Genomic DNA, 13288 nt, shown 5'->3' with positions numbered 1-13288 from the left:
TCTGTGTCATATTTTCGATTTTTTAAATTTTCAAATCTTCCGATCAAATAAAAATAGTAAATAATGTGTACACATTTAAAAAACATTTGTTGTATAATGTTTGTCCGAATATTCTAAGTTACAAGCGCAATGCTAGAAATAGTTCTACATTTCATTTCTAGATTAACCCGTGAAATCAGTATTAATCTTGTTTAACCAACATTAAAAATCAATACACGTAAATAAGTAAATAAATCGATCGATCGATCGATTAATCAATCAATCAAAATAAGATAAAACACCAGAAACACAAATAAAACCACACGGAAAGAATTACATAAATCATATGAAAAAACATTCTTCATCAAAATAACTTAATCTGCTTAATGTTCGCTTAAGCCGGTGCTAGGGGGTGAAGACGTCACATTACATTTATCACTGCTGTCCATGAACAGGCTCAGTCAAAATGATTCTGTAACATTTTCAGTTTTTGCCGTATGGGTCGTTAAATTTGATCTTTTTGATAGATTAGATGATTCAACTTTCTAAGAAAATCTGAAGGCAGGAGAATATTATTACCATGTACGCTTAAATCCTCAAAATGTTCGATAATTCAATGTGTTTTAACACCCTCGCAACTTGCAAGTGTTAAAAAGAGAGTGGTTGGGTTTTTAAACTTTAACTGACTTGATACAACGAAAGATTTACACCAATACAATTAACCTTGAACAATGGAATAAAGCCAACACTGACTACAAATCGTAATTTTGATGTAATTTTACTAAAGTCAAGCAAGACTGAGGTCCATTGTAATTATTCTTTTCATGAAAAATTGAAAAGTACATTGTACCAGTTGTTCCTAACAGACCTTGACCTTGCATATATTAACCTAAATCACATGTTTCACATCAGTAGTCATGATAATGATAATTTGTGTATCAATCCCTCAATAAATATGATTAAATGGTCTGAATACACATTTTTATCTGAACTTTGACCCCTATGTGATACCTTGACCTTGGCCACAGGGACTTTAATTGAGCATGTGACACTCCACCCCACAATGGTGAACATTTGTGGCAAGTTATGTTGAAATCCCTCTATGCATGTCGAAGATTTGCTCCAGAAAAGAGTCTTTCAATGACCTCTAAGTGTGACACCGACCTTTGACCTAGTTTTATGCGCAAAACACAGCTTTTCATAGTGGTAAACATTTGTTTGAAGTTTCATTACAATCCCTCCATAAATGTTGCAGATATGCTCTGGACAAAATCTCTATATTTTATCACCTTTAGTGAGATTGACTATCATCTTTAGTGACCTAGACCTTGCACATATTAACCTAAATCACATGTTTCACACCAGTAGACATGATAATGACCATTTGTGTTTCAATCCCTCAATAAATGATGACTTAATGGTCTGAATACACATTTTCATCTGAACTTTGACCCCTATTTGTGGCCTTGACTGCAGAGACCTAAATTTTCCATGTGACACTCTGCCTCACAATGGTGAAAATTTGTGCCAAGTAATATTGAAATCCCTCTATGCATGTAGAAGTTTTGCTCCAGACAAGCGTTTTTCAATGACCTCTTAATGTGACCTTGACCTTTGACCCGATTCATATTCCACACAGCTTTTTATAGTGGTGAACATTTGTATGAAGTTTCATTAAAATTCCTCTATGTGTGTAGGAGATATGCTCTGGACAAAATCTCTAAATTTTATCATCTTTAGTGACCTTGACTATCATCTTTGGTGACCTTGACCTTGTTTATATTAACCTAAATCACATGTTTCACATCAGTAGTCATGATAATGACAATTTGTGTATCAACCCCTCAATAATATGATTAAATGGTCTAAATACAAGTATTCATATTTTTATCTGAACTTTGACTGCTTGTGACCTTAACCTTTGCTGCAGGGACCTAAATTTTGCACACGACACTCCACCTCAAAATGGTAAACATTTTTGCCAAGTTATATTGAAATCCCTCTATGCATGTAGAAGTTTTGCTCCGGGCAAGTGTTATTCAATGACCTCTAAGTGTGACCTTGACCTTTGACCTAGTTACCTGGTTCATGTGCGCAGCACAGCTTCACATAGTTGTGAACATTTGTATGAAGTTTCATTAAAATTCCTCCATGCGTGTAGGAGATATGCTCCGGACGAAATATTGGACGCCGCCCGCAAGGGGGGAAATTATAATAAGACTCCTTTTCCAAATGGGCGTAAAAAAAATTATACTGTCTTCTGGGTCCAGTCGCTTGTTTCATTTTCCGGTGGACACTGTAATTATACCTGTATAACACACAGCTACGCATAATATTGACAAAACTCTACACTGCATAATATTAACAAAACTCTCGGCATAATATTGACAAAACTCAACACGGCATAATATTGACAAAACTCTTCACGGCATAATATTGACAAAACTCTACACTGCATATTGATGAAACTCTAAATGGCATAATATTGGCAAAACTCTACACAGCATAATATTGACAAAACTCTACACGGCATAATATTGACAAAACTCTACACAGCATAAAATTGACAAAACTCTACACAGCATAAAATTGACAAAACTCTACACAGCATAAAATTGACAAAACTCTACACTGCATAAAATCGACAAAACTCTACACAGCATAAAATTGACAAAACTCTACACTGCATAAAATTGACAAAACTCTATGGCGTAAGTTAAAAATCAAAGACATATGGTAACTTCCCTATTCCACAATAGGCTAATCTTTCCATGGTAACATAAACAAGCAAAATGTTTTATTTAAGTAATTGTTTATTACATATATTCAAATATAGTTCATCAATTATATTTATAAAAAACACAATTACTGAAACTTGTTTATCATATATAAAAGTATGTAAAAACAGTAACATTTCACTAACAAAATCAATTAGAAGAGACTAACATATGTTACATAATAAATTACATACAAAAATGCTTACTGCATAGAACAAATTGGCCATAGAACTATACAGTTAGTCATACACATGTATATACACACAAACAATACTATGTCAGAAAATAATGGACGTCTCTTACCTTTACCTGGCTCAACATCTTTTATGGGCTGTCTATCCTTCAATCGGGACAAAACCAATCATCATTTTAACTGACTGAATATAGAACAGTTCAGGCCATGAGCAGACGGAACTAAAGTGTTCTGAACTGATCACATGGGTGGAATCCGTCACCACCAACAGACTAAAGGTTAAAGAAAGGCTGGTAACAAAAATAAATCTTACCAAATCTCTAACAAGAGTCTTCTTTCCCATGTTATATCAATTATACATAATTATGTATATCCAACATAATATTTAGTAGTTTCATAAAGTACAACTGGTAAGATGTTTATAAAGAACACATTATAAAAAATCAGTAGAACAATTGGCAAGTTACAAATAACTGAACAAAATACATACAAAAATGTAGCATTTTACTCTCTTTCCTAATCTTTTTAAACCAGTAATTTTTGGTAATTATTGATGAAATTCATGATTAAATGTAAACAACTGTAGAAGCTTTACAAAAATGTCTTAGGCTAAATTTGAAACTGGTCAATGTGTACAATGATGAATAAGTTCAATACAGTTTTGTCTGATTTCTAAAATACATGTATTTGCCTTGTCAAAGTTTTGATTCATACAGCCCTTAATAAATGACCACATTATCATCAGTATAACTGGTATTTCTAAAATAAAGAAGTTTTTTGCTATCACATGCTTTGTCACTGTGGTGAAACGAAGGTGTGTTACTTACTACTAAGGGCAACGACTCTAAGTAGAGATTGCATGTATGGATTTGTAGAGAACAGCACAAAAATATGGACAGTGAACATATATCACCCGCTTTTTAAATCTTCAAAATGGCAGTAAAATAGCATTGTTCTTTATAATGAGTCATTGAACATGTACCTATTATGATAATTATTACCATTAACATTAACCCTAACCATGCTTAATATCTTAAATGGATTTGCCAATCTTTCAACACAGACAAAACCATTAATCGATTATAGGGGAAATTATCTTAAAATATGTACTGACTGAACGGCAAACAGTGGAGACCATGATCAGCTAGCACTGGTGACATTGGAAGAATTTGTTGCCGCTAGAAGACTTTAGGTTAATATGATAAATCATATTTGTATAGCACACTTTTCATTCACATATATACATTCAAAAACGTTTCATCAATTACAAATCAAAATCAGACAATACACATGTACTTATATAAAACATTAAAAGAATTACTCATATAGAAACAAGTTTCAGTCATATTTTGATCATTCTTCTGCGTGTATGATTCAAGTGTATCATTTCCATCATCCAAAATACTAATTACAAAGTACATGTCATAAATTCAATGCAAGAAAATGACACCATGATTTCTTGTAATTTTTTCTTAATGTTTACATAATCTTTTTGTAATGTTTACATTATGTTAAACAACAGAATGAATAACTTAAACAATAAATATAATTTGCTGTAAATCTATATGGCAGATTTCACTGGGACTTAAATAGTTGTTTGAAGGAACTTGTGGTTAGTGTGTATATTTCAATCACCTATAAATTCCAACAAAACATATAAGTCATATCACAATGTTGGTCTATTTTAAACAATTAAAGTGACATTATGCTCTTTTTCATTGTCAAGTTTTGCTGAATAAACTTTGTATTTCAATAGATTGACTGTTGACCAACAGTTGATAAAGAAATATGTCATAAAATATAAATCTGCCTAAAATATAAAAAGACTGTCCGCTCTTTTTTATAATTTGAATGTTAATGGCAGATTCCAATGGATATTTATTGAAATTCCCTTGGGCTACGTGACTTTTTAATCATTCAAGAAAATTAAGTAAATTAAAAAATGAAAGAAATTATGGCAAAATGTAAACTCAACTTTTTAAACGTTGAATTCAAAGGTATTCAATTTTATATTTTATCCTGCAAAAATAATTTATAATCCTCTAGACCCACGGACATTTCTGTTAACATTGTTAAGAATTGATATTTTTCAATTTAAAAAAAAAGTGGGACAGTATTTTTTATATTATAGGTAGTTTTTATACTTCATCCTACACATTTTTCCACAATAATTGGTAAATATATCCATTCTAATAGTCAATAGCAAAAAATGGGCATAATGTCACTTTCTTTTTAACTGGATTTATAAAAGAGAACTAAATAGCACTGCTATGAAGAGTTACTCCTTGAGTGTCTATTTGTACGTCTATCTGCAATGCCCACAAGAACTTCCCGCACCTCTGTAGCATATTCTGTGGAATCTGGGGGATCTGTCAACTCCCATGTGTCTGCAGTACTTGATACTTTTTCTCTACATATTGGACATGTACGGTGTGTATCCATCCTGCAAGCATTAACAGAAATTTTAGATACAGTCTAGGGAAAACATAATAAAGTTTAAGATACAGTCTAGGGAAAACATATAAGTTTAAGATACAGTCTAGGGAAAGATAAAGTTTAAGATACATACCATAAGTCTAAGATACAGTCTAGGGAAAACATATAAGTTTAAGATACAGTCTAGGGAAAACATATTATAAGTTTAAGATACAGTCTAGGGAAACATACCATAAGTCTAAGATACAGTCTAGGGAAAACATATAAGTTTAAGATACAGTCTAGGGAAAACATATAAGTTTAAGATACAGTCTAGGGAAAACATATAAGTTTAAGATACAGTCTAGGGAAAACATATAAGTTTAAGATACAGTCTAGGGAAAACATATCATAAGTCTAAGATACAGTCTAGGGAAAACATATAAGTTTAAGATACAGACAAGGGAAAACATATCATAAGTTTATGTTGCAGTCTAGGGAAAATATATTTTTTGACTGTCATCGTGATGAAAACATATTTGAATCACTTTTGAGTTACAAAGTTTTAATCTAAATCGGCTCTAACATACAAAAACACTTTTTTGATACACCATTACCATTACTTTTATAAGATAAAATATATCAACCAGAAATAAATTCACATCAGAAAACAGAGCATCACTTTTGTTTTCATTTACAAAGAGGTAGTAAAGTAGGACAAAGTTTTGACAGTGTTGTTGCACAGCCTTATAGGCCTGAGGGATAATTTATATATGAAGATCAAGCACCTACCATTCTCTACAGCAGTTTTCACAGAATTTATGTGCACATGGTAGAATAGTTTTAGCTTCATTGGTCATGCATATACAACATTCTTCCTCAAGTTCTAGACTTTTGTGCTCCGCTCTGAAAATACAAACATTATAGTACATTCATGAAGCAGGAAATACACTTACAAGCAAAAGAATGAAAGCATGCAGATGAAGGTACATTAAATTACATTTTATAACAAATCAATTGTTCTGATAAGTTATCATGAAATATAACATGAATTGGACACACACAAAAATCCTGGATAGTGTAGGATAATCTCATATAAAAAAGTACATGACATAGTTCTAAGACTTGGATCAAAGAATTTTGTAAGTTCACAAAAATCATATTTCATTCAAAGCCCATGTCAAGACTTATAGGCTTTGGACATGGACCTTCAATTATTATCCCCAAAGACATTTATCAAGTTTAAAGTGTTATCTTCAGTAGTTTTCAACGCAAAACTTAAACCATTTTTTTTTTAATTCACAAGGGCCATAATTCAGATAAAATCCATGCCAGAATTGAACAGTCAGGCCAAAAATTATGTAAAAGAAAATACATGTACAACAACTCACTCATCTAGTATCATTGAGGCACAGATGTCAATTCTGGCAGCTGAACCACCTGGTGAGGCCGGTTGAAGGTTTGATACTTGCTCCGTTATCTCTTTATATACCATGATGTATTGACGTAGACTTAGATATCGGACTGAACATTCCTTGTTGGTTCTTGGGAGAACCTGTTTATATAAAGAACATTTAAGAACAACTATATAAAGAGGGCTTTCAAACAATATAAAGACTGACCAGTCAGACTTAATTAAAACATTTAAAATATCAAAGCCAATGACTGAGGTATGTTCTGTTTGGCACTATGCCAACTAGGAAAATGATTAAATGCTAGGACGTAAAGAGTGGCAAGTTTATTTTCTAATATCATACAACACTTTATTACAACATGAACGGAAATCATCACACAGCCCCTTGAAAATCAAAGTTCAGTAAGTTGTCATTGACATGACTAATAAATCTCAAGTCTTTGGATGTTTAGAGATGACAATTCAAAATGTAAAATATGTCTAATTTATAAATTAAGCATTATTAAGTACAGGTTTCAACAGTATTACATTAACTTCAATATAATGAAATTAAGACCCACCTTTTTACACTCTACTTTAACTGTTCCTTTCCATAGAATAGTATCATCTGACCCTGACACTACATTGAACTGTAACTGTTTCCCATGCTGGTCTGTAAATGACGAGGTCCTAAAATAAACAATGACATGATTGACCAAATCTTAAAGATGTGACTAAGTCCTAAAATAATACAATATCATTATATGATTGACAAGGTCCTAAAATAGTACAATATCATTATATAATTGACAAGGTCCTAAAAAAATACAATGTTAATATGATTGACAATGTCCTAAAGATATTCGATGAAAATATGATAGATGAGGTCCTAAATATACTGTTACAATACCATTAGACAATTAACCAAGTCCTAAATATATATAATTAGAATATGATAGATGAGGTCCTAAAACAATATACTACCAATTATATGATTGATGAAGTCAAAAAGATACACAATGAATATATGATATACAAGGTCCTAATACAATATACTACCATTATTTGACTGATGATTCTTAGTCCTAAAGATAAACAATGATAATATGATAGACAAGCTCCTTAAATAATGCAATACCATTGTATGAATTATAAAGTCCTTTAAATAAACAATGATAATATGATGGACAAGGTCCTAAAATAATACAATACTATTATATGATTGACATAATCCTAGAGATATACATGTATAATGATAATATAATAGATGAGGTCCTAAAATATACAATAATTGATGAAGTCCTAAAGATATACAATGATTATATGATAGACAAGGTCCTAAAATAATACAATTCCATTAATGATTGACCAAGTCCTACAATAGCACAATGATGATATAATTATACCACACACTGATCAACAGTGAAAGTTACAACACCATAGCTTATTTATCTAATAGGTATTTCACAACATGAAACAATTTGAACATTATATGTGTTGTTTTATAAAATATTCATGTAATACATGTATATTTATTATACAATATCAATATATTGGATCAAACAACTGACACAGGTTAAGTTTTAAGGTATAATTTGACATTTAGTCTCTCAAGTCTTCATCAGGGTTTGAAAAATAATTGTTTAAGCTCCACTATGAAGAAATTGTTAAGCTTATCTAAACCACAGTCATCACCTTAGTGCAATAACTGGTCAACTCCTGTTAATTTAAAAGAACTTAACCCGTTATTGCACTAAGGTGATGCACTCTCTACTAGTATTAGGAACTAACCAGTACTGGTGTCATATGAGGAAACAATAGGGCACAAACCCATGATCCTCGGGTTGAGTGGAGAACATCTAAGCCACTAGGCAACTGTTCCCCACTATTAGTGTTACATCTGACATCAACTATTTAATTCAGAACTTCTAAAACTGACTTACCTTAACTTTTAAATGTCTTTGGTAATTGGTCTTTAAAGATTAAAAGTTAAAAACATTTCTGTATTTTAAAAAAATATATATATGACCATGCCCCTATCTATATTTACATACTCTCTTAAATACAATGGGTAAGGAAATATTTTCATTTTTTGAAGTATGAGTAATAATATTTAAAAAGAAAAAAAAAAGAGAGATTTAAAGTCTCTAACATTGCCATTTAAAAAAACACTTTTCAACTGTTTTCATTAAACAGAAGTATTAGTAAGACTTTAAAAAACCCAGGAAGTATATGACATTGTAAATCAAATTAAAATAGGTCAATACCAGGAAACAAGCAATCCATGACCAGTGACCAGTTTTTTACTTCCTTGTTTTATATTTCCAACATACAATGTAGAATCTAAGATAGATTTATACCATCATAGCAAAAACATACTTTAACAATAACGCATACATGTATATAACATAATGACATGTGACTAAACTATAAACTTGTACCCTTACCACATTAAATATCTTAAAATGGACTTGTCCATCATTTAATCTTGGTTAAACCATTTATTATTTGTAGGAAAATTTAAAATATGTATTGATTTAACAGCCAACAGTGCAGACCGGGCCTTGAGGTTAAAAAACTTTTTCCTGAGTTCTGTCTCAAATCTCAGGAATTTCATTGGTCAGTGTACATTCTGTGTCAAATTTTGACCAATCAGATACCTGAAATATGAGTTTGAGTGTAGATAATTTCTTTATAACCTCAGACCCTGGATCAGATTTAACATATGTGCGGCTGATTTTGGTCTGCACTGGTTGCACAGACGCAGGCTAACAATTGACAGAGAACATATTTGAAATCTGTAAAATGTAGATTGTTTAGTTTGTTTTTCATTGCTCTTATAAATATTCTACATACATGTACTTAATTGAAATATCTTAATCATTCTCTATGCAGTTAAATTATCACTTAAGGAAAAAAATCAACATCTTAAAAAATCTACTGCTCTGCAAATACAGCAACTGCTCTGCAAATACAGCAATAATAATGCAGTTCAAGCAGTTTATTCAAAAGAAAATGACAATTATAAATAATAAGCTACTTACACCTGATTTAACTCTGTAACCGAGTCTTTGAACTCTTTATACGACAGTTTGGCAATCCTCCGGAGTATTTCTGAATGCTGTTTTAGTTTACCATGTACAGTATCTACAGTATGGTGATCATGTGTACTTCCCTGCTGACCCATTGGTCATATATCAATAGCTCACCATCAAATAACATGAATGTATTTCAAACCATCTGTTACCTCTTTCTCTATAATGAATCAGCCATACAGAGAAAGGAAAGTTCTGAAAATATAAAACGCTCTGTTAATAAATCTATCAACAACTACCATCTTTAATCATAATGAAGAACTACATGTAAGAAAGAATTGTTTATTAATATTCAGACAGGTACAAGGGGTTGGTTTGTCTTCTTTACTTATTATTATAGCATTATATTTGATACTATGTATGTATAAATCTAAAGCCAGAATATTTTCACATATCCTAAACCAATATTGTCACGACAAAAACTGTCTGGTTGCTTCATAGAATTACTTGATAGAGAAAAATTTATTTAAACAAAATCAAATTTAAGCATATTTATAACATATCCTCACAACAATTAGACATATGTACATGAACATGATATGTACATTGATTTTGTTCCAATAACTTTCTATTTCTCATCCTTTAGAAATACCATGATGCCCATACTTTGTGAACCACAGTACTGAATGCCCCCCTCGCAATATTCTTTCTTTACAAGAGGGCCATGATGTTTTTGATTCGCTCACTTGAGATACATTCCTAGAAATGGTTTTTGTTTTCAATGCAGAATTAATGAGACAGGTTACATTTGGGCATGTCATATTTTACCCAAGCAGCATGATTTATAAAAGTTTGATAGGAAATGCAACATGAGAAAAAGCTTGTTTAGGAAAATGGTAATTTGTAAAGGTAAACACTGTATGGTAAAAAAATAATGGAAAATATTTGAAGAATCATTTCAAAACTATACATCATCCGACCATTATGCTGTTTTCCTCAAGATTAATTCACTCCACACACCCCCTCCCGTAAGAAAATATGGCAAATATCTCCCATTTCAACTAAACAATAAGTAAAGTAATTTTGATTCAGAAACTTCATTTTAAGCATGATCACACTTCTTTTTAATAAAACAATTTTCCTGATTTTTTTTTAATTATAAAAAAACAGCATCACATAAATGTATGTGACAAATAAAAATGTCTGTTTTCTGCAGAAACAATACATGCACAATTCTAGATGTTGTTGATTTCAATTATATCAGAATAAATATTTTTTTAATATCTTAAGATTGTTTTTCATTGGCTATTCTTTCAGTCATCGAAAAACAAACATTAAAATTTGTAATTTACAGCAAAATTTTCCGTTGTTCAGAAGTAACTTTTTCAAGACAAAGTTTACTGGTATTTATTTGACATGTCCAAAATAATGCTGGTAAATATCTTTTAAGTTCTTTAACAAATTTCTTAGAGAATAAAAAGAAACATGAATTTTGCAGCATTATTCTTTATTTGAAAACAAATAGAGAATATTTTTGAAGTTGACAATCTCTTAAAATGATTGCCATTAATAATCACGGTAATTAAATGATTGCTAATTATAATTATGGATTACCGATCAACAATGACATTCTTAGTTCCAAATGAATGTCATATTAGTTCCAAATGATTGTCACAAGTGCGTATGTGTACTGTGTATTTTTCCGTAACTATATGTACAGCCTGATCACTATCTCGTGATATAGATCCATCATTCATCGCTTCATTGGTGTAGATGTGCAAAGGACCGCCTACTGATAGATTTAAACACAAACGTATTTGTGGTTGTAAACAATCAGTAATATTTATGCGTCCTCTGGCCAAATTAAGCGTACACGGAAATATATGCATCCAGCTGAAATAAATATGCGTACCATGACGCCGAAATAAGTGTCACCGAGAAACCTGTATTTTACAACTAGAACTCCGCGAGTCGTATGTGTCGCCTTGTGAACAATATAGTTTAGGAGAAATGGCCAGGACAAAAATGAAATTTGAAAATCAACAAAGGGCAATAACTCAAAAAATAAGAAATGCAGAGCAGCAGTTTCTGTGCACTGCACTTTTAATCAATAAGATCTATCATCCTATTAAGTTTCAAGTCTATAAAGGTTTTATAATTTATGAGAAATGGCCTGGACAAAAATAAAGTATGAAAATTAACAAAGGGCAATAACTCAAAAAATAAGAAATGCAGAGTACCAGTTCTCGGGCAGTGCACTTCTTCTTAATGAGATCAATCATCCTATAAAGTTTCAAGTCCATAGATTCTATACTTTAGGAGAAATGGCCCGGACAAAAATAAAGTATGAAAATTAACAAAGGGCAATAACTCAAAAAATAAGAAATGCAGAGTACCAGTTCTTGTGCACTGCACTTATTCTTAATGAGATCTATCATCCTATGAAGTTTCAAGTCCATAGATTCTATACTTTAGGAGAAATAGCCCGGACAAAAATAAAGTATGAACATTAACAAAGGGCAATCACTCAAAAAATAAGAAGTGCAGAGTACTGGTCCTTGTGCACTGCACTTCGGGTCATTATAAGAAACATGCATACCAAGTTTGAAGTCAATCCGACTTGTAATGACTGACTTATGCTCCAGACAAGCTTAAGGGGACGCCGACGCCGACAACAACGCCGACACTGCCGACAAAAGTAACCCCTATTTGTCGCCTTTTTCAAGGCGACACAAAAACTGTATTGTATAATTTTTTGTATACTTTCATTTTGATTTGATCCGTGAAGACTGAAGTGTCTGGGGGTGGGGATGTCTTGTTCACAAACTGATAAGGGGGGAATAGGGCGGAGAATAGTATGATTAAAGATTGGAATAGCCTTCAACGGAGATGATTAAATCAAAATGAAAACCACAATATAAAAAAGACCTTCATTGATTTCAGATGACAAAGTTGAACTATATATGATGTTTCGAGACAGATTCGTAACATGGATTGAATGCATAAATAATCAGATAATGAAGCCTGAAATGCATTCGTTTCTAGAATTTTGTTGCTGCACATAACAGTAATTTTATCTTTAGTATTTCTATCTTACTTCAAAGCATATCATTTTCTGAGATATAACATTTACCTTGATAATCTGGAAATAATAACAATAATGTAACGATAAATTCACCCGGAAATGTGAAATACGTCATCAATATGGTGAACTTCTTTAAGTGGCGAAAAGAATATTGAATACACGAAAAGCGGTTTCCCTAATTACCGACAAGAAGTAAAAATGGAAAATTACGAATTAATTTCACTTATTCATCATTTAATAATCACAATTCCTAATATTTTTAACATGAAAAACATAATAGATTCGTCCTGAACCATATATCACGAAAAGATATAAAGGATGCCCAGATCGATAGAGTCACAGTACCTGTGCTCGACCAGCCCAGTGCTCGACCAATACTTTTATTTGTGTACGATTCATGCATTGTATGAC

General features: G+C 31.7%; 1 protein-coding gene across 2 annotated transcripts; it reads right to left on the bottom strand.

The window, feature by feature from the left end:
* Positions 1-2760: 2760 nt before the first annotated feature.
* Positions 2761-13011, bottom strand: LOC132729220 (RING finger protein 141-like). 2 transcript variants are annotated; one of them, XM_060714939.1, is made up of 6 exons: positions 12926-13011; positions 9802-10047; positions 7339-7447; positions 6756-6919; positions 6157-6270; positions 2762-5392 (listed from the first exon to the last, which is right to left on the bottom strand). In XM_060714939.1, exons 2-6 carry the CDS (start codon positions 9942-9944, stop codon positions 5218-5220), a joined length of 705 nt encoding a protein of 234 aa, XP_060570922.1. In that variant the 5' UTR covers positions 9945-10047; positions 12926-13011; the 3' UTR covers positions 2762-5217. The 2 variants fall into 2 exon arrangements, with proteins under 2 accessions (XP_060570923.1, XP_060570922.1); XM_060714940.1 differs by lacking the exon at positions 6157-6270 and having other exon boundaries at positions 2761-5392.
* Positions 13012-13288: the final 277 nt, after the last annotated feature.

Source organism: Ruditapes philippinarum, unplaced genomic scaffold (genome assembly GCF_026571515.1).
Source record: "Ruditapes philippinarum isolate M1 unplaced genomic scaffold, ASM2657151v2 ctg396_1_1_1_1, whole genome shotgun sequence".
NCBI lineage: Eukaryota > Metazoa > Mollusca > Bivalvia > Venerida > Veneridae > Ruditapes > Ruditapes philippinarum.
The sequence above is the reverse complement of the archived record's forward strand: the minus strand, read 5'-3'. Positions and strand labels throughout refer to the sequence as shown.